At 35.4% G+C, this 22,775-nt stretch overlaps 1 protein-coding gene across 2 annotated transcripts in view; it reads right to left on the bottom strand.

Moving 5' to 3' along the window:
* Positions 1 to 342: 342 nt before the first annotated feature.
* LOC113492493 (serine/arginine repetitive matrix protein 1) overlaps positions 343 to 22,775 on the bottom strand; it is a 34,851-nt gene continuing 12,418 nt past the window's right edge. The window contains exons 2-11 of one of the 2 annotated variants that reach the window (XM_026869968.1): positions 6,851 to 7,006; positions 5,633 to 5,842; positions 5,219 to 5,296; positions 4,716 to 4,879; positions 4,405 to 4,495; positions 3,815 to 3,865; positions 3,414 to 3,440; positions 2,962 to 3,174; positions 2,064 to 2,232; positions 343 to 1,621 (exon numbers count right to left, since the gene is read on the bottom strand). In XM_026869968.1, the coding sequence (XP_026725769.1) occupies positions 1,458 to 1,621; positions 2,064 to 2,232; positions 2,962 to 3,174; positions 3,414 to 3,440; positions 3,815 to 3,865; positions 4,405 to 4,495; positions 4,716 to 4,879; positions 5,219 to 5,296; positions 5,633 to 5,842; positions 6,851 to 7,006 (1,323 nt within the window). In that variant the 3' untranslated portion in view covers positions 343 to 1,457. The remainder of the gene's footprint in view (positions 1,622 to 2,063; positions 2,233 to 2,961; positions 3,175 to 3,413; positions 3,441 to 3,814; positions 3,866 to 4,404; positions 4,496 to 4,715; positions 4,880 to 5,218; positions 5,297 to 5,632; positions 5,843 to 6,850; positions 7,007 to 22,775) is intronic. The other variant, XM_026869969.1, reaches the window with a different exon arrangement.

Genomic DNA, 22,775 nt, shown 5'->3' on the forward strand with positions numbered 1-22,775 from the left:
ATGACTGTTTGAACAGTTGCTTCGTTGTAATAGCGGCAACAAGAATCCATAATCATTTAAAATATTAAGCTATCACGGTTCTTGAGTTAGTCTAGTGACAAACGGACAGTCAACAGAGCCCCTGTAATCGAGTTGTTTTTATCGTATTCCCTTAGATCCCAAAAAATCCACTAATGAAAGAAAATAAAATCGTAAACCAAAGGTACATTCGTCTGTTCCGATATATCCCCGAATAGGCTGGATCGATTTGATCAGATATACTAGTCTCTAGAATTTTGCCGCAAAATTTAGAATCGAGGAATAAATGCTAGGCCTAGGGTAGTAAATAAATAAAACAACAAATTTTACAAAATAATAAAGTACATTTTAATATTCCAATAACATTTGCATTGTTAATAACATTTTAAAAAGCTTAATTCTTTTGTACAAACATCAATCTATCGATTGACTAAAATCTTTTATTGTAATTATAACTTGTTCATTATCTTAATTAGGTCCCGACATTAGTTATGGCGATGTACGAAGTACTTACATTAAATCGTTGAAGTAAAAAATGTCGTAATTTACGTACAAAAACGTCTACAGTACTTACTAAAATGTATGTTAAAGTATTTAGTGTAATTTACGTTAAATACAAATTCACGTTTGGGCATTTAACGTCAATTATTTCTCAAATATTATTTTGTACGAGTTATAAATAAGTGTTTGATTTACGAATAAAGGGCAGAATTAAAATGAACGTACAAATCCTATAACATATCCGAAAATACTAGATGTTCATCATCCTCTCATTCGTCTTCATCCTCCGAGTTGCAAGTGAGTTCGTACACGTACGTGATAAATGACCACAGCGAGTAGTAGACCAGGGACGCCAGACACACGCGCAGGATGAAGTTTTCTAGAGAGAAGTTGCTGTGTGGACGTCGCTTCCTGTAGTCCAGCATCTCATACGCAAACGTTTCGCTAAGATCCATCTTAGTAGTAAATCTGATTAGGACTTATTATATCGTAAAATGACTTCACCAAGTAAAACAAAGTGTATGTAAAAGTAATTTGTAGTATAAAGTCAAGCACCCCGAATGAAGATTCTTCGTAATAGTCGATTTTGATAACTTCGGGCATAATGTACGCCGAATGGTTTGGTAAGGAGAGCACGGGGCTGCGTACTTAACCGTATAATTTGTTAGATTCCTAATATTAGTACAGCCAAAAATCACACCTACTGTAGAGCACAATACACGAGTGATCACCGACCGGGCAGGAGCCGATCAGCGGGAGTGACACTAGTCACAGTTACCAATAATCGCCAGTTAATATAGTCAGCTGGTTGAACGGTATTTTATACAGATTTTTAGTTATCTAATGAAAATTGTAAGGGCAAATGCACTATTTTCGTTCACCGCGTTGGTTCAGTAATCACCAGTCGGTCAGTCACTCGGTGTCCGGGCCAGCAGCAGTTACCGGCGCTTGGTACCGGGCTTGGGCTTGTTGAACTGGTAGTCAGCACACTTGGGAATGTGTCGCTCGGCGGCTTGCTGGTTGAAGCGGCGCCCGCAGTGCGGACACTGCACGTAGTCCGGGTTCTCTGAGGGCGGCGGCGGAGGGAGGTCGCTTAGCTTGCCTAGAAAGAGCAAAAATGGCGTTAATACAATAAGAATATGCTCTGTCGCCTCTGGCCAGAATTGGATTCTTAGCTAGATATAAAAAAGTTTCGTAATGGTTTGATATGGCACTAACTACAACTGATCAACATACTCATAGAACAGTATCCCTCCTGGAACCACTATTCTGGGTCTATAGTGCAACTTCAAAATACTATACTGTTCGTAGCAGCTTTCTTTGACTATAGCAACAGTTTTTCGCAATAGGCTATGTACAAAAAATCTCCGCTCCATTTCAATGTTACTACCCTATTGGTAAATTTGTCTCCTTTTCTCTGCTCGCAGCCTTAAAGCTCCTTGTAGATGTTAAATGATACATTCCTTAAGACTAAACAGACAATAACGGAATTCTCCCTAAGGTAATTAAAACTTGTGATACACTGCTGTGGTTGTAGAACTAACCTCCTGCGTTAATATGCGCCTGCACCTGCTTGGCGGCGCGGATGGCCTGGATGAACTCCTCGTGCTTCTGCCTCCAGTTACCGTTCAGGTTCTTGTTGACCTTCGTCGAGGATCCCGGCGTAGTCGGGTTTTTCCGGAGCTTGCTTATGAATGGCTCTGCCTCGGTGCCCTGTGGTAACGAATTGGGATCAGAGGTGGAAATTTAAAGAGAAAGAAATCTACAAATCGATGCCGTTTGATTTGCAAATTGTGAATATTGAGTGATGTGTGTGTGTGAATGTAAAGTTGACACACTGGATAAATTAACGTGAAGTGTTGGTATACGTAAACAGAATGAACTTGAAAGAACATTGACATTAGCACATTACAGAAGAACATCCGATAAGAAAGGAAAAGTCGATACCTGCCCGGTACCGATCATAAAGGTGAAATATTGAAAATATGTTTTATGGTGTAAGACATAACGAATATGGGTAGCACGCAATGATTAAATTTAAACTTGTTCGCTTGCCTTATAGCCACCAGCATCAGTTCCCTATAAATAAATTTAATTAGTATTCTATTTTAATTATTTATTATTCGGGAGACTACGGAGTCATGATGATCCTGTTTGCCAGCATTTAAACAGTATTAGTTACTGAGAGACTGCAGGAAAGCGCGGCTATCTATCCTTCTAGATGCCATCTTCTCCCTTTTGTTCATTTAGATACAGAAGTTGGATTTTTACTCAACTGTTTGCCAGTTCTGCAGACGACCTTGCAGCTAGGAATAAAGTGTAAACGCGATAGTTTTCATTACGTTATCATGCTGTCCAGCAATATCGGTTCCGGCACACTTAAATACTTTGGAAAATTCCATGTGTATTTTCCGGACAAAAATAATGGTTTAAGAGACTCACGGCTAGCCGATGCTTGAGCGCGTCGAAGGGCTTCCTCTTCTTAGCGTGCGCCTTGCGGCAGATGTCCTGGTGCTTGTCGATGCGGTCGGCGGCGAAGCGGCGCCCGCAGACCGCGCAGGCCGCGCCCGCGCCCCCCCCCGCCGCCGCCGAGGCCGTCGAGGACGACCGCTTGGCCGGGCCCGCGCTGCTGCCCGACCCCGCGCTGTTCGAACTCTGTGCAACATCATACACATTAATACTTACCCTACCATTTTCTGTTTATGAGACGAAATCTAATAAATTCTTATGACGTCGACCGTTGGACGACTAATTGAATAAGACAAAAAATGGGTTTATATTTCACGATGACTAAGTAGTAGAAGTCGTGATAAAGCATCTAGGGAAATTGACCATTGTATTTTGGATAGTGAACGAATAGCTAAAGTGTGAAAAAAATAAAAACTGAAACCTACTACTTGTGGATGTCGACGTGGTACAGCCTGAAATGAAATAAAAAAGAAAACTTAAAAAAAAACACAACAAACAAACAAAAGTTTAGTTTTAACTTTTTAAGATAAACAAAGTGCAAAATTTGAAAGAACTGTTTATTAAACAACTGTTTATGTATGTTCAAATTCAGATCACATTAAAGCATTTATAAAAAAATCAAGTTAGTCACACTAATAAAAAGTTAAGTACACATCTATTTCCTATGAATATGTTCGATTGTGTAGGATAAGCGGAGTAACACAATATGTTTTCATAGAAATGAAATATTAAATGATGTCATTACTTAACAACCTTCATACGACTCGAGAGAATCCTTGTAGTTATGCAATAGTGTTAAACTTAGGTTGTTGTATTTGGTACTCACCGGGTTAACGCTCCGTTGCATGGCCCCGCGGGCCTTGTTGCTCTCCGGCACCTGAACACATCACACATACAAAACTATTGGGAATCCCCTCGTCGGTCCATAAATAACATTAAAACGAAAATTTAAACCGAAATTGTAACAATAATTTAAAAGCAAAAATTTCAAACTGTCATCTTGACGAATGTATCTGATTTACTTCGAAACGATTTGAATTTCGAGTGACAGAACTTTTTTTTCGAATTATTTTATTTTCGGCCAGCGTATTGATTTGTCAAGTATTCTTTTCGGTTTTAAAAAGGTTTGTTTTGTTCATCATCATAGGTTTAGAGCCAGGGACGGCGGCCGAGTGAGGGGTCCTGGGTTCCAGTTCCCAACAAATTCTGCAAGGAAATTTTCAGTTACAGTCCCAGATTATTATTTTTATTTTTCCTAATCATCAGGATGTCGATGATTGCGTAGTACTTTTGAATATACTATTATATATTTTATATTTTGAATATAATATAATATTGGGCTACTTTGACAGCTTTGCAAAGAGTCCTAAAAGCTCCAAATGTAGAGAGCTACCACAAATGAAGTTTTATACTTACAGCATTTTCACTGATGGCTTTTCTTGGTGGAGGTGCAGCTGGTGTTGTGTGTGGTTTGGGTTTGACTGGACTATTCCGCTGAGGAGTACTTCTATAAGAAAAATGAAAGCTTTACACCAGACGCAAAAGAATCTGCGTTTAATTTATCCCGACCTTGTTTTCTTAATATAGTTGGAGCATGATTATATCAGTAGAAGTTCGCACTTGCTGTAAACTCTTATAGGATCTTTTCCTTTAGGTAGACGAGATGATGTCCGCAGGCCCGCTTAATCTGTCTGATTTAGAAGATCATATAGTATTGGCACTTTTACCTTCTAGGCGGAGGTTTCTTGACCTCTACTGGTGGGTCTGGTGAGCGCGGCGTGGGTGTGGGGGCGAGGGCTTCAGGGAATGTCTCGTTCTCGATCAGGTAGTTGTTCTCGACGGCGTCTAGCTGGTCCGAGGGAGTGATGAGTTCGCCGTTACTCTGTGGCAACTAGAAATATGGAAGGTAATCTAAATTATAATACTCAGGTTGAAATAGAAGTCGATGACTAGGACAAAGTTAGAAACAGAGTGAGATGTCCAGTGGCTTAGTATGTTGGTTTTAAGATTGTTTATAGTGAAGAGTAGATATATTATGTGTCCAACATGAAATTACGAGTACCTACCAAATATTTTAGTTGATTGTCGTCGTAAATAGCGTTTATGAACATTTACTGCTATCTGAAATTAGTTTTAGGTACTTTGCATTTTGAGATCTTTTCTAAATATTCTGATTTTTCTAAAGATTATGACCATACCTCATCACTCTAACAACTTTATTTGAACTTACCGCATGTTTAACAGAATTCAGATCCGGTTCGTGATTGTGGTTGAGATCTCCGGATCCGTTGACTATGTTTTCTGTTTTCTGTAAAAGGATAACGGGATGTTTCATCAAAAAGTATTTGCAATACAAATCCCTTTGCAACATAGGGATTATTTACATGTATATGAGATATAACATTTCTTTTAAAAGCTTAAATAACAAACGTCGTGGTTCACTGTAGATCAACAAAGAGCTCCCAGAAATTAAAATCAATCTGACATTTAAGGAAAATTACTGTCTAGTCATTATTAGGTAACTCAATTCGTTAAAACACTGCTACATCAATAAAAGTTATTTTCATTAGATCCGAAAGTAATCGGGCGATTCCGAAAATTGCAAGTGATTTGTATTGATACAAAATAATTCCCAAAAACTCACATGCTGTTGTTGTTTCTTAACGCTGTGTGAGCTGATGCTGGTGTGCATCTTGCTGGTCTTCCTCTCGACGCTGAGCTTGGAGGTGGTGACCTTGCTGTAGCCGTTGGGCAGAGGCTTCCGCGCCGCCGCCCGCTCCGTGTTGTGTATCGGCTGGAGAGGGTAGCTCTTGTCAATGCCTTTCGTTCGACGCTCTTCGAACATTTGTCGCACCTGGTAATGTTGGATTTAAATTAGTTTGAAGAAATATGTCCATGTTCTTAAGTCCAGCAGTAACCAGTTGTGATACAACGATCTCTGATTCTGCAGCAGCCTGAGTCGTAGATACGTTGCAAGACACTTTCTTCGTTTCCACTGCTGCATTGAGGCAATTAAAATAATTAATAAATAGGAGTTACACCTTTTTTCCAAATGTGTCATCCAACGAATTAAAATTTGTCAATATTCAGAGAGATCCACCACAGTTGCTTCTTTTGGAAAAGCCAGTTTAATATTGAGTAGCAATTAGTAACCTACGGTATCTTTATATTCAAAGACTTCGTTGTAAGTGGCTCGATACTCGGCTACCATTTACCGTTTTCCATCTAAGCTTATCTTTAAGTCTTGCCTATAAATTTGCAAAAGATCAAAAGGGAGCGTAGGACACAAAGATTTATGTTGATGTTTAGAGCTACCTTACTTGTTGTCACGATACGATAGGCTGTAATCATGAGAACAGCTAAGTGGCGCTATTTGATAGCTAGGCTTTCATACCTAAAAGGTTTTTAGCGAGAAATGGACTTTTATAGACGTAATAAGTCATTCGTATTACCGCTGCAGCAGTCTGGACAAACCTTGGTTAATAGATTAAGATAAGTATTAACTTTAAGTTAACACATTTAATATTTTCTGTGAAGAAGAAAACACTCCTTTTGCTTCGAATGGAATATTGCCGAGCAAAAAATATCCGTACGTCTGGAACCGCTCTGATTAGTGTTGGCTCCTTCTTTCTTTGAAAAGAGATTTTATGTCTTACAAACGCAGTTAGAAACAGATCCAGGGTAGAACCTCATTATTAAACTCCCATTAATTGACTTCAATCTATCGGAGTCCACCGATGGATCCGCTGGATCAGGCCTTCAATAAGTTGCGCGACAACATCCGTCACTTCGCCTCATCTAGTGAGAGCAAATTCAGGTCATTGTAATTCATATTATTCAATGGGCTATAAGTATATCGTACCTTCCCCGGCGGTGCCGGCTGTGGCTGTGGCGGTGACGCATGTCCAACGTTACTGGGGGAATGCCGCACCCTGTCGAGGGCCCTTGCCTGCTGGGCTTCGTAAAGAGAGGCTATCTTCATCTCTCGTTCTTGCATCTGTTTCTGTTGGAACCGGGCCTGGGGACAATACAGGGTAGATGTTTGGTAAATATCAATTAGAATTAATCAATTCAGAATGTCTGGGTCCTGAGTACATGTTGAGGAATACCAAAGAAGTTGAATTGCGTGAAAAATAATATGAGTAGGAAAGAATGCTTAGATGATATAAGTAGTATTGGAACGAAACGCCGACCCCAAAAAAGGGGACAATGGTCGTATAATTCTCAAGAATGACTTAAGTTTGGCAAAGATCAGAGGTTCTCTCCCTCAAAGGTTTTTTTTTTATTCTCGGATGACTTTGTATAGGTACTCTGTGACCACATTTGATAGGGAAGTCAAATAATTAAGATAACTCGTTAAAAAATATCGTTTCCTATATACCCATTCATAAAGCCTTAGGTATAATGTTGTCGGTAATTTGATATAACTCAGACCCAGCATTGTCCAGTATCGTTTCAGTGTCACTGTATCTAGGAAGTGTGGAGGTGTAAGGACGGCGCCTACGCATCGATGCTCGCGTGTAACTTGTTCACCCTTCCGCAAAGCTAAGCTTTGAGGCTTCGAACCTGTTCTGTTGTATTTTGAGACGAATAATGAGAATTGATTTATTTAATAAATGATTGAAAGTGTCGTACAGAGCTTCATGAATCAAGTACCAACAAAACTGTTTACGAATGGGCAGTTAAAAGATGACAATTATAGGCTTTTATTTCTTGTATAGATCCTAATGACTGAATGATTTTGAGTTTTTGTAAATGTATGAAGGTTGTTCTGAAATATGTTTTCTATGGTTTGGGTTATCTGAATGACGACAGATACAGATTATAATTTGCTGTTAAAGGTGAAAAGATTTGGAACGCACGGACAAATTTCGATTAGTTCGTACAGTGCACTTAGTTGCGAGATAATTTATTTCGATATCTACCGCTGAATATGTGAGGTTTAACGAATAAAAAACACCCAAGACAAAATCCAAATTTACAGTCAAATCATGTCGAGAAAATTAGATACAATTAAGCAATTAAAGGTAGGTAATAATATAACATAGGTAATTATTGGACGTAACAACTTCAATTTCTACAATAATTGTTAGATCGGTATCCTTCGTTCCACAAATAGGAGAATCGTTTAAATATTTTACACGTGTCGTGACATTACACAATGTGGTGAAATTACATAATTATGAAATAAGTTTTCATACAACAAACTTATAAATTCAGAGTTGAGGCACCTTTAAATTAGTCATAAAATGTACCTTAACGCAAAACATTGTGATCCCGTGTCTGATGCACGTATACGACTTTCAATAAAGATGCTTGGCGGAATGTGTTTTTGGGAATATATAGAATCGATACCTATATCAATTAACTTGCCGTATGATTGATGTACAACCTGGTGCCAGAGTTTTCAAATCTTTCATACACGCTACAAGAATTTATAGATGTACCGGTATCTTCACTATTCAGGTATTACTAAGAGATAATTACTTAGGCATCCCCACATGAACCCGACAAGTTGTTGTGTGCCAGATTTAGAATCTAGGAGCTTTGTAGACAGTCAGTCTGAGCAGTTTAAGGTCGAATTTGATTTAGCACTTTTGCTTGGAAATTCATAAGTGATTTTAAAGTACACACTATAAAAGTCGATTCAAAACTCCTATTGATCGTCTGACATGTCAACGCCCTGCCGAATATTGACGTATCTATTTTAACGAAAAGCTTTGCGTATACCGTGTGACGCGGTAATTATTTGAACATAAACATTAGGTTAAAGTATAATGGTTCTTCCATATTATTTCATATGAACACACCCGATATGACATAAATACGCAATGTATATTTTTAAATATCGAGATATTGATAAGGTTTATTGCCACTTTCGATATTTAGTATCTTATTCAGAATAATCATAATCTTTATGTATCATCTAATATTTAAATTTAAAGTTAATTTACTCATTTTTATTTTTAATGAAGTCTAGAAATATTTTGCTTATATGTGTAGTGCGAACAAGTTAAAAGAACAAGTATATAACGACGAATAACCTTAATGAAATGTCATTTGATTTTCCGTTTGCTGTCTTCATTGCAAGTCCAATGAAGCGGCATCACGTAGGCAAAGCAATTGCCATACTGTGGCGTATAATTTGCGTAGGAACGCTCATTAGTACTTTGGTTAGCAAATGTGTGAGCCAACAGGTTTCAGCACACGATTAGCAGTCGGCACACTTGCATTCGTTGCATTGCATCGAACCAGGATGAGCACACAGCTTGATACACGTAGACTTTTAAACAAGGATCTAGACTCTACAACTAGATTTTGTCAACAATTTACACAAGCTAGTTTGGTTCGCTCCTGAGTTGGATTATTATTCTCACTGCGTTTTTAATAGCTTTTTTTTCCACTGATTACCTTTAAAAAGCTATTTCTAGTTTACGGTAGGGCGATAGACTCTACATAAACGTACTACAAATTTGGTTGCTTTAATAATTCAGAATATCATCTAGGATAGCTTAGTAATGATAGCAATAATTCAGGCGTTATAGATTGACAAGCGATCGTAAGCTAATAAAATAAACAATTTTCTATCTACAACTGTCACTCAAAATTACACTTAAACTTCATTAATTTATGAAGCAATTTGTCACAAATCGTGCTCTCAATGTACAGTAGTCCTTACAGTCAGCAATGCTCGATGCACGATTCCCCGTAATGTATGCAGCCAGTCTTATTCAACTCGTTTGTTTATACGATCGTGACCGATACAGCACTGTTGGTGTTTATGATAGCTGCGAACGGTAACGTTATGTTAATGGCCCAGTAAGTCAACTTAAGAGCGAGTATTTGTTTTGAATGGCAGGCTATAGAACAAAAATAATGTAGGACTTAGCGTTAAAGCAAAACTGACAGGTGTTTTCCACGAGTGGAAAAATAAGAAGACCGATTGATGTTCTGAATTGATGAAATGAAATGAAAATCTGTGTTAGCAGAGACATGGTAAATACACAAGGTGGTAAAACAAAATAAGTTTCTTGGCATATCTCGCCCTCAGTAGGCATTCCAAAATTAATAGCTTAAACAAATATTTAAACAACTGGTACAAATCTATTTTCTATTATTGATATACTCTTATATTGTGTAGAAGCACTTTTCTATAACAAAAAAAAAATACATTCGTAAAAAATAGTTTTAAAGACAGTATTTCCAGTTTCTACACGTATAACAAACGGTACCTATGAACACACTTTGATTGTCATCAGTTAATTACAATAATGATTTGTACGACTAAACCGTAAACATATCAGATAAATTACCCTGTCTGTTCAGGCAAGTATACATATATTGGAATTACGGGTGTTTACCAAAGGCAACCCATTAGAAATTGTGTCGAAGGGAGCTCTTCCCTATACTTCCACTACGTATACAACAGACACCAACCTCACCGTGTTTGACTGACACATTTTTTTGACTGATTTTAGCGTTTTTATCATCGTAATAAATATTAAACTTAACGACTAAGATTTACGCAAATAACTAATTTACTGGCGGATTTGTATCTGATCTCCGGATTAAGATGGATACTGTAAACCATATTTAAGTACTTACCTATTATAAATCATTTGATAATCTCTAAAAACCCCCAATATACTGATTATTTATAAAGTAGCCTGTTGGTCTAGTGGTTAGTAGCCCTAACTGCTATGCTGGAAATAATGAGTTCGATTTCCACCCCGGAAAAATCTTTGTGGGATGAGCACGATGATTTGTTGTGAGCCTGGGTTTCATTTTCTTATAATATGGGTTTTGAGAAATATTAAAGAATACGTATATTATAAGCTTTGCATAGTTTGACTAGATGGCGTTGTGTGAAAGTTGTGGAATATTATTATTGTTATTTAGGACATTCTCACATATATATTCTTCTATCATACACCTCAAAATATCAAAACCGGAGGCAAAGACTTACAAAGAAGCAAAAACAAAGTAAAATTTCTATATACATCCATAAAAGTCGTATCAACCTCCAAGATAAAGTGAAAGGTAATATGAATAAGGTATAATCCAATATTATAAAACAGCAACACGGACCACAAGCAATAAAGCCAGTGGGTGTATAATACGTATAATCGATCGACTATGCAAACTGTCAAGGTGACAGATCCACGACCATTTAAGTAGACAATTGGCACTACGCGGAAGATTAGTGGCTGGTGACGAATCACGAAGGCCGTTCCGTAATTTGATTGATTAGGAAATTGTTAATTTCACTACTTATTTGACGTTAAGTAAATGAATGCGAACAACCAGGTGTTTATTTTATCTCGAGAGAGATAGAGTTTTCGTAGGTCAACACACCCTTGAACATCTTTTTTTTAGCGTTTTTAGCAAGTGGTAATTATTTTATGAAAATATATTGATGTCTGCAGGGATTTAAACCGTTTGGCTTGGTAGACGAATGAACATACCCATAGACTCATTACAAAAATATCAGTCACAGAATTAGCATTTAGTTTTATGTTGTCTGTCACTATTAGGAAAACCAAGTTGCTTAGAAACTTATATTAGACTTGGTCTTTATACGTTCACATCATAGTATTTTCAAATAAAAAAAAAAACTATATAACGTTATTTAATCAATACTATTTTCTACTATTTCAATTACCTGAACATCTTGATATTTTACTATTTAAGTATAACCTATTTGATACCCACTCTTTACGAAAACACGAACATTCTGTGAAGCCTAATAAGTGATTTAGGAAGCCATTTACAAAACAGAAATGGTTAAAACAAAACACATTGTTTGTACTTCAGTATTTTCGTAGTAATTACCATTTATTCATTTGGTAGTTAGAGTGGCCTTTAAATAATGAAAATTACTTTTTACGTTTTTTTTAATTATTTTTTAGGAATAAGGTTTGGTTACGGATATTATTATAAAACGTAGGCGTTATTAAGCTATTTGCTGTATGAACAGGCCGTTTAAATATTCATCTATGTCTAGCAGAGCCGATAATAGTGTGCCCAAAGAAATATTTGAAGGTAATTAAGCTGAGCATTGGTATTCTAGCCACAATCCCACAACTCTCGCTTTAAGAAGGCATGAGCTCGTTTTTTATAAGAGCTAGTAGGGATATGGATCCAAAATTTAGGTTTATTCAGGTCAAGTTCCAAGCTTACGAAAATTAATCTAACATATTGCTAAATTGCTGGATGCGAGAAGCCGAAAATCGATCTCAGTGGCGTGCACTTGGAGAGGCCTATGTCCAGCAGTGGACTGCGATAGGCTGATGATGATGATGATGATGATTGCTAAATACATAATATTGGAACTTTGCAACTACCATTCTCTTCTATACCTTTATCTATCTATAGCTTAACTAAAAAGCTACGATAATTATCAGCGTTTAGGTAAGCGAATGCAATGCCCAAAGACGGTGCGCGCGCGCATAGCGGAGGACGCGCCGGTTGGCCGACACGACTGTGACTCACCAGTCAACGACCTTAAAAATGTAGATTAAGGTAAGCCATTAAAGTTAAACTTGTTTATCATTTATACTCTTAAGTAATATTTTAACCAATTTTCAAAGGTAATTTGCAATCGGATGTTAGACCATAAATAGTTCAAAAAGAATGGACAAAGAAAATTCAACAGGATGCTTTATATTGGTAACTTTGTGTATATTGGTAAGTATTCACAAAATGTTGACATAACTTTGATCTTCACATTAACTTGAAATAAAGGTTTTGTTAATGTGAAACTATCTATAAATCAGCTGTCATCGTTACAATCACAAAACGAATCTATTTTTACAACTTTTAAGTTCTACAGATATTTGATAAAACAAATGATTCTTGTCAAGTGAGCGTATGAAGTCATCGACTGATAAAACTGACTTGTTGAATGCATGTATACAAGTTTGGAGCTCTCATAGCACTTGGGGACTGACGCGTACAATCATTTATATTCGGCAAACGATTTTCGATAGATCATGACAAACAAACTCAGGGCCACAACCTCTTGACATGATGAGTAATAGAATTGATTTCTATCCGGCAGCGGTAAGTATTATTATAAGTAAGCGAAAATGTTGTTTTATGGGCAAAAACAAATCGTCATTTTGACCTTATGAAAGTCAGAAATTGCTGATTGCTCTTGCAATATAATTTTATAATATTCCCCGACGCCATCTAGTCTCAAAATAAGCTTATTATGAGTACTAGACAGCTGATAAACAGACTTCTATATTTTTAAATACATTATATCGCATCGTATCGTTGGGAAATATTTGGTTACTTATGGTTAAATTATCACTTTAGAATAAAATAAACGTGTTCTTTTATAAAGCGGTTTCCACAAACTCTACTTTATACCTAACTGACCATGAAGACAAAAGCGAAGGCATTAAAGCGTCGGGATAACAACATGAACAATAAACCTTTACAAAGTCTAAGCCTTTGCTGTATTTTAGCATCTTACATTCAAGTAATCATCAGAAATAATTACTTTTCACATAGGTACAATATAACAAAATATATTATTACATATATTAGTAGAAACAAGGATATTAAAACAAAATGTATCACTTAGTTATATGGCAAAGCTGCATCAAGCTGAAGGATACACATAAACATGGAAGTAATCGTAATTAAAATCTCTTTGAACTAACTATTCCGAGAAAACCGATAAAACATAGGTATGTAATATGTACGAGAGCCATTTTTATGTTTAAGTATCACAAGTAAACTGAGGGGCCTATCGCCTTAACTTCACGTAATATTATTGCACTTGTTGGAACGGGACAGCACGATGCAGGATGTAGCGGTGTCTCTTTTTAACAACTGGTATTATATTACTCTAGGAAGTTGTAGTAGGCTTTCAGTATAATTACAATAAAGTAATTTGAAGGCAGACTAGTATTAATCGATAATATTATGTTACGATGATAATAATCTTTTTAATGATGGTATCATAAAAAGTTGTGTACTCACGTATAAGTACGCTGATAAATCCGGTAATTATTAAGACTAAGCAGTTTGTAGTGATAGTAAAAACGTAAATATATCCGTTTAATATTCTAAGTGATAAAAAAATCAATAATTATTACGTAAAACGTTAAGTTTGTTAACATCATGTCAACGTCCTTGCCTACAAAAATATTTTCTGTGAGTTAGGCAAGAATAGTGATGTAGCTATTTCGTTCTGTCTGCCTAGTAAGTAACTTATGTGAGAATACGAATATAGGTATGTCTTTCTGCGTTGCTTTTTCCCAAGAGTTTTAGATGATGGCTTACAGACTTAATGGATTTATGTCTAGGTATTATTTTCACAGCTGATACTACCTTTTGACTCACCAAATAATACTGAAAATTCAAGAAATTGTTTTGTATTAAAACTTTTTGGTACTTTTATGCTATAATCAGAATTTTATGATAATTTGTTTCGCCGATAGATAAGAATAGAGAAGTTTAGTAAATAATTACTGGCCTCTAAAAACAAATCAATACCTTTCAACGAACACACAAATAATTGAAAACTTTTTATGTACAATTACAATTCTAAGTTTGAGGCGACCTTGAATAGTTGAAGGTCGGTGTCAGATGGACTTTCCAAATATTTTCCATTTATTCGGAAATCAATAATAGTTAAAGTTGTTTAAAGGAAACGAATGACCGGCGAGAAAAATGTTACCCAAAACACAAAAAAATAAAGGTAATAATATTATATTTCTATACCTTCATTTAAGTTAAAATGATTAAGTATATAGATGGAACACGGGAATTAAGGGATTGATAAAAAATGATGGAGAAAATTATGAAAGATTGTTTCTTTAATAATTGATTAAATATTTATTTTATTTCAGAGTGGATATTGAATGCACTATGGCGTAGGAAGAAATACTCCTTAGTAGGCCCGTCGTTTAACTGAAATCGTCTTCATTTAAATTCATGTAAGAACTGTTTTGAAAAATTGAATATTTTATAATATGTTCCTCGATAAACATTATTTATTATGTAAACAAGTTAGTTTATAAATATACATTTCCCTCCCATAATATTAAGCTGTCATTTTGGTGTATAATTTAAAATAACATTGTGTTCGATTCGTCCTGGGAACGAACACATATGGCGATAATAACAAGTCACAAGGGTATAAGTGAAATCCTTCAGAATACATGAGGAGTGTTAATAATAAATAAGGTTTTTACCGCGAGCTGTTTTAAAGTTATTTATACGAATAAGTAATATAGCAAGGTTGATGAAAATGTACAACAAAGCCGTGTTACATAACATTAATATTATTTTTTGTTGGTGACTTAAATTATATTGTAAAGGAATTGATAGCGAATTACTCTGCGTAGACTATATTTCTCTTCTACAACTGATAATTTAAGAGGCAGTGGTAGGCTCTCTAAACGGGAAGTAGATTTTTAAGACTGAGTGCTGGTACAGTATACAAAGATCTGTTAAAATAATGCAATAATATCGAAAATGAGATAGCCAATCATACTATTCCCGAAGTGTGGTCAAAAAGATTATTTCAATATGATAATGAAAATAAATTAAGAAAAAAACGAACTAAAAAATGTTCGAAGATCACACTTGCCACCTCAATTTACCGACAAAATGTTGAATAATACGTGAATTCCTGAGAGTTTATCGTTCATAAAGGTCTGTAGTACATTGTTGTTGTTTGGGCATCCTGTTTAACACGGGGGGAGCGACAGGAAACCGCGAGTTTCTACATAAAAGAACACAAGAGAAGTGTAACGAGGTTTAAATTTCTAAGAAACGCAGAAAATTGTTGTTGTTTTTGGAATTATTAATTCCCGTGATATACATTTAGCTAAGGAAAGTTTTAAAAAATGGTGGAAGCTTTTGAAATCTAAAATTGAAAAGATGCATTATAGAGTGTATAAAGAAATCAAGTGAATCTGTCAATTATTCTTCATCATTGAAAGTTTTGTCTGCCAATACCTAACACCGGTTATTTTTTACTAAAACATTCTCACACAATTGTTGCATGCTTTAGTTACCTTAGAATGTGCGAGTGTCATCCAGCCATTCCTAATTTCTGCAGGATCAGAGTCGTTCAGAGATATAGAGGAAATGCTTCGAGGTCCCCTCGCCTTCCAATGTTCAGGTTCCCACCAGTGGACATGATCAAGAGAACGAGAAACACTTCGAGCTTCCATAGTCCACGATCAAAACTAATCACCACAAGCAAATACAAAACACAATTTTCAAAAATAGACTATATTTCTCGATAAGGCGTTTTTTTTTGTTGGAAAATGGTACTGAAATGAATTATTTTTCTCGTTTGAAAGTTCCGTCGAAAAGAATAATATTTGAGGCAGCTTTCCTCCCCCAATGTCAAAAGCTGAATGAAGTAAGGGTTGTTTGTTTGTCGCGCCGGTTGCTAGGCAACGGAGCACGTGGTAATTCAATGTCACGGCGTCATGAATAACTCATGACCTTTGCGGTAGTAGTGTTAACTTGACCCAGTCTGACAAACATAAGTGTGTAGCTTGGTTTAGGACAATACGTCCTTATTCGCAGGAATTAGGGATGAAAATCGAATGGACAATTTGGAAAAAACTGAAAGATGAAAATTTGTGTTTTCTTAAATGATCTGGGAAGGTGTTATTTGATTAAGTGCTGTCTGCCATTCACATAAGGTTGTTGATATCTCCGGTGCTTACATTTATCCTTATTGTCGGCTTTATTGTTCAGGCAAACAATACTGAGAGCCTCTCAAGTTTCTTGCGGTCTGCCTGGGGATCGGTTTATGTAGTTCATTGTCATGAACTTTATGAGGTGAGGCATAAGTAATAGATTGGATGCTCACTTCAAACATTGTCTTTGCATAACCCCTCATTATCTTTGCTGTAAAATATTTCAATTAACATTTTTTGTCGTTTTTAAAGAGTTTTATGCTTGTGAGCTTTTTTAATTTATTTTCAATATTGTGTAGCTGTATCCCACAATTTGTTAATTACTTTAAAGATATAATTTTCATTGTTATTATTTTGTATGTTATCAGATGGCCATTTTTAGATAATTGTTTTGCAAATCTCGTTGCTAGCTCAAGCTGGGGATAGAAAGTTTCTACCAGTATACACACCATTTTAAAACATCATTGATCACTTTCTAACTTTCAGTTTAGACCATATTTGATCGCGAATCTAAAAGATCAAACTTTTAACGCTGCATTATCGAATTAAGCTGTTATGACAATTTGGATCTTATTACGTAGGCTTTATGTCTGATATTATGATTGTCACCCACGTTAGGTACGCCTGACCATGTATGTGTCAGTACGAAGGTGCCTGAGTCATAGTTCCTTGTAAGGCGGTGCTTCGCTTAGACGAGCAACAAGCAAATGACGTCATCACTTTCCTTCTTATTCGTCAACTTGACAAAAAGGTCATCTGATAGAATCAAATATACACTAAGTAGTTGGGAAATTATGATAAAAATGTGCACGCAGAATTATGTCTTAAGTCAACAAAGATAACAGTTATAATAGCTAAAATGTAGAGGCAGTTGAATACAACCTCGTTTGCAATTTGTAAATGGGAACTTCGTATATGGACATTGCCATAATTTTGCATTGCATTGAAATATTTAATGATGCCGTTCCAAATTGTTACGTGTTTATAAATATGGTTTATGCTTAATACGTTTGATTAATTTAATAAGGACTACAAGGTTATGAGGTTTATGACTTAACAGATAATAAGAATGGAGAGAGTATTTTAATACAAAGAAAACCATTTAAGGTCATTAGAGCTTAGTATATATATGCAATTTATATTTCATAACATAATATTATCGACGGTTACAGGCAACCCTTAATACCATACAATGTTAGCAATGCAGTCTAAGTTTATAATTGATTGGCGATTACAGAGGCGGTTATGGACTTTGAAGTAGAAGCTATAATAAACTGGGCTGCTGCCGCATTGCTGAGATTCAGATTGAGCCCTCCTAACATGACCAACCAATAAAATTGCACTTGAAGCTCCCGCAAAATTTGAGACAAAATGGTTCACACGTAGCAACTATTGGGTGTTATTTATAAGTGAAACATATACAATTAACTTTTTTACTTTTCTTATCGATACAAGTGATAATCCCCAATCACGTTTGCTACCAGAACTATTCGTTATTTATCTCCGTCCACCCCTGCAGCAAACAGCCCACACGACTCCTCATTTAGCTGCGCACCGGCTGCCATTGAGCTCAAACGATCTGATCTGACTACAAAACAGATAAATTATCTAGATTATTGTTCTTAATTATAGACGTCTAGAATAGCGGGATTAGTGAAGGCTGTTAATTGTTCTGTCATGAATTTATTTGATTTGATTCTGTTAAACACGGACTTGCAGACAAATTGACAACTTATTTGAAATTTTGTTATCTGTTGTTGTCCTTTTAATCTGTAGATATATTGGAAAAAGATAGCAATGCTTTAATTTTCACATTCAAGATACACTTTGAATTATTTACTCCGTAAGGATCATAACTTTTCGCCGTAAGAGGTAAATAGGTTTTTTTGTGGTGAAGAAGCAAGAATAAACTTTTATACTGCTAAAAATTTAACTATTTACATTTACAAATAAATTATGATGGCAAACGCTCTAAAGCTGGTACTTAATATATTTTTATTTGACATCACTGCATTGCCTTTCACTTTTTTTTACGAGGTACACGAAAAAATACAGTCCAATATTTTTTGAAAATCTATCTGATGGGATACACAGTTTTTTTTTTGTCAAATACCCTATTAATGAAGCTCTTGCGTCAGTAGTCTCTAGTAGTACTCTAGCGTCTGTACCTAAATATATTTTATTTCACTGAATCAACTGGAGACATGTCACTCGTCTCGTACTCTCGTCCTTCGTTCTTTAGAAAATGTCACGTTATATGTAACTAACAAGTATTACACCTAATTCCTCGTGCGTGGGCGGCCACACAGCTCCCAATACGGACTCAATTGAATAACGATATTGTTCATATATAAATACATTTATCTTGCTCAACCCAATTAGATAGAATAAGATAAGACAGTTACTGTCGCTTTGTTTAAGGATACGTACGATTTTAATTAACTTTAGCGCCAGCAAAAAGTTTTGTATTGCTTTCTAATTTTGAATTTATTGCAATATATATTTGTTTCAACAGAAATTCGTTCTGCGGGATTTGTAAAACTATACCATTATAGGCGCTAGCCAAGAACGCTTGTTCTGAGTCTGGCTGTCTTGGTAAGAGACTTTATTGTTTTTGAAAACCTCACTACACAAGGATTAAATTTATCAGCGCGAGATCTTTTTTTTCTCAATTGGAAAAGAGTTGACTCAAATAGTTTGAGGAGGCACTACTTACATTGTTTTTTTTTGTTCAAGGTAAAATAGTTTGGTGGCAATGGATTGGCGGCAATACCTATGTTGTTTATTCAAAGGTAACCGTTGCAAAACGAACAACAGTCATCAGATAGTTAAAAGCCATTTCCTTTGATGAAACCTCCCGTCACTGCGTGGTCGATTCTCATCAAGATTGAAACTTTGATAAGGCTCACCATTTGTCATAACTACAAATGTGAATTTGAATACTTAGTAAAGGAACATTTACGCTAAAAAACTTAAGTCTTTAAAAAACTTCTAAACTAAACTTGATGAAAAGGTTATGGAAACAAATTTAAGCTATTTCACTTTAAATGAAAAAAAAAACCATTTTATTTAGTTTTTTTTTCAATTCCTTCCTGCAGTCCGAAAATCTGAGGTAACTCAGGCTTTTTTTGAAGTCGATTAAAAGCAGCTTGCTAGGAAAATTTGCGTTTAATGACTGTGCCTACTAATACAGATAAGCCAATAGTGAAATGAATTTTATTTAATTCATGATTTAAGTATACTCAGGTTGTACTTACTACAATTAGACATAGCTCATTCCAACTAACTACATCGCGTTAAGGTAAAAGCGTGCAAAACAGGAAAACGTATGTGAGACATGGGTGTGTGTCGTTGTAATTAGGTTAGCATCGCAATTACTGGGCTGGGTTTTAGGGGTTTAGACACATTTAGAGAAATATAGTGACGTCACAATGCAAACTTTATTGGTTTGGTTAGAGAAGAGTACGACTTTTATATTATTATAATCAAGTTCATTGTGACTTGTACGTAATCATTAAAGTTAAACACTTATTTTCCTTGGTTATGAAGCTATGAGTGGGGATTTTTTTAATCAGTATAGCAGTAGATCTGTTTTTGTAACATAATTCATTACTGTGCAGATTTTTATAATCTTTTAATGTTGATGATATCCTACAGCCTTTTACAAAAAAATGAGCTCTTGCCAATCAAAATGAGCAAATCTGACTTGTATAGTCCGATTTTTAATTCGAGGCAGTAAAATGACAATTGCAACTGACATTTATACAAAAAAGGGTGACCCGCTACAATAGTGATGTTTGGAAATCTTACTACGACGATGACATTTAGTCATGCTTTATTTTATTTTGTATCAAAAATTTACTATTTCTATTAATTGAGCTTCTATAATTGTAAGTTGATATTAAATTTGTTTTTCATTCAACCACTGCATAATGTCAGAATTCATGCAGTTTGGAGTTGGATGCGCTCGACTTTTCTTGCATGGTAAGGTGCTTCATCTTATACCAGCAACGCATTTGGCTTTAATTTTATAAATTTAAATTAATATATTTTTTTTTGCATTTAAAAACAGTCACCGTGCATGTCTTTTGATTGATTGTCGTAAATATATTTTTTTTATACAGAGCTAATTTGATATCTGAATAAAAAAATGTAAGCTCGTCTAACTTTTGATTGTAATAAGTCGATTCTAACACATCACTATTTATTTGGAATTAAAAACCTGCCACACTGGAAATGTCATTTTACTGCCTCGAATTAAAAATCGGACTTTAGTTCCTGAGATAGGCCCGTTCAAAAACAATCAGCAAAGTCTTTAATTGAAAAGTATTATTTCAATTATTGTAAAAAGTATAGTGTATAGCTTTCATTTACGGCAGCACTTGTAAGAATCTTGATCTTGAAATAAGAGATAATTAGAGTGAATCAGCCTCAGATGTAATTGTAGCGTCTGTTGTAAGGCAATTGAGTGAAATGGGTTATTGAAGCGATGCGTCAAACTCGCGAATGAATTCAATCTGTCTCGAACAGACTGGGGATCAACCACTTTTAAAGTAACTCTGGTAAAGTTGATAATTAATTAAGTTATATTTTCTTTTTAGAAAAAAACATGCAACCTTTTTTTAAATGAAAGCTACTGAGCCTAAATTGATGGAAGATGGTTTTTTTCATGGCACCGAATGACGGCTATTTCTCGTTAAATGAAAAAGGGAAAAAAAAATATGTGGAAAGCAGGATCCTAATGGTTTAAGATGAGAAAACGGTTTTTTTATTAATTAATTCTACAATTAAATTTCTATAGTTAAAAATCGCTATTATGCTTCGGTAGTTTGCAGGCCGATCTATAAGGCGAGAGTGATGTCTCGCTTATACACCTGAAATATTCTAACTTTGAAACATGTTGGTAATAAAACTGTTGGTAATAAACGATTTATGGTGCTCGCATGCATTTATTAATTAATGACGATTTGATTCAAGTCAATGACTGGTAGCAGTTTTAAGAGAGTCTTAATAAGTGGTTTTATTATGCGGTCATTTTAGGTTGTATTCTTTGTATTTATTGAGAATTGTTTACTGGTTTCTTAGAATAATTTAATGATTTTAATAGGTGAGAACTGTGTGCGTTGGAGTTGGAGAACTTTATGAAACCGCGAGTTTATAAGAATATACACTCTATTATCGGCTCTTGGAATTCAATTTTGGCCAAATTCTAACATATTTTTAAATTGTTTAAAAGTTTAATTGAATTAAAATCATCCAGTTTTTCATAATATAAGCAAAATATAATAAAAGTGACTTCAATACAAACTATCTGGACATTTAATGTTTCTCTAGCAGGTTTCTGAGTTTTAAAACACTCAAATTTATATAAAAACTAAAAACAGCCTAGCAAGAACATTCCAGCTAAAAATACGATATTAAATTGTCAGACAACAATCAATTATATCTCTGGTACGTTATGGAACAGGTCATTACAACCAGTGGTCACGGTAGACGGACAGACAAATCGACTATTACAATACACACGCACCTGTAATGCGAACACTTTACGCAGAAACATTACCGTTGTGCGAGCGAGACAGCGCTCTACATTATGCATAGCGGCGTCTCTTTTTCCACAACGGCTATAGGACTGCTGTACGATGTTATTGTAGGGGTAAAAACCACATTATTATTGTAGAGTATTTGATAACAGACGTCACAATACGAAATTATCGTCAAGGAAAACGGTACGTTGTATTATAAGTAATCCGGTTTTATGTTTTGTTATTAATTTAAATGAAGGTCTGTAATGTTTATTGTTGTTTTAAAATTGTTGCTCTCTATCAAGTTGGTTTGATGTTAAGTATTTATTTGACAATAATGAGGTAACCCTTATCATGTGCCTTGTCAGTCCGGGGATCATTTATGTCTCCAGCATAAGGATCCTGAAATGGTACATATCGAACCAAATCAAGAGCTAGATATGAACCATTCGTACGTCAATCAAACTTCTGTCAGCCTAATGGGCCCCAATTCTGCTTTTTACAATGGCCGATGAATCAATGAAAATTGGCTTAAAATTACACTTTTCGTAATCTCTTAAGCATTTTTCCTGCACAATAATTAGAA

Source organism: Trichoplusia ni, chromosome 4 (genome assembly GCF_003590095.1).
Source record: "Trichoplusia ni isolate ovarian cell line Hi5 chromosome 4, tn1, whole genome shotgun sequence".
Classification (NCBI taxonomy): Eukaryota; Metazoa; Arthropoda; class Insecta; order Lepidoptera; family Noctuidae; genus Trichoplusia; species Trichoplusia ni.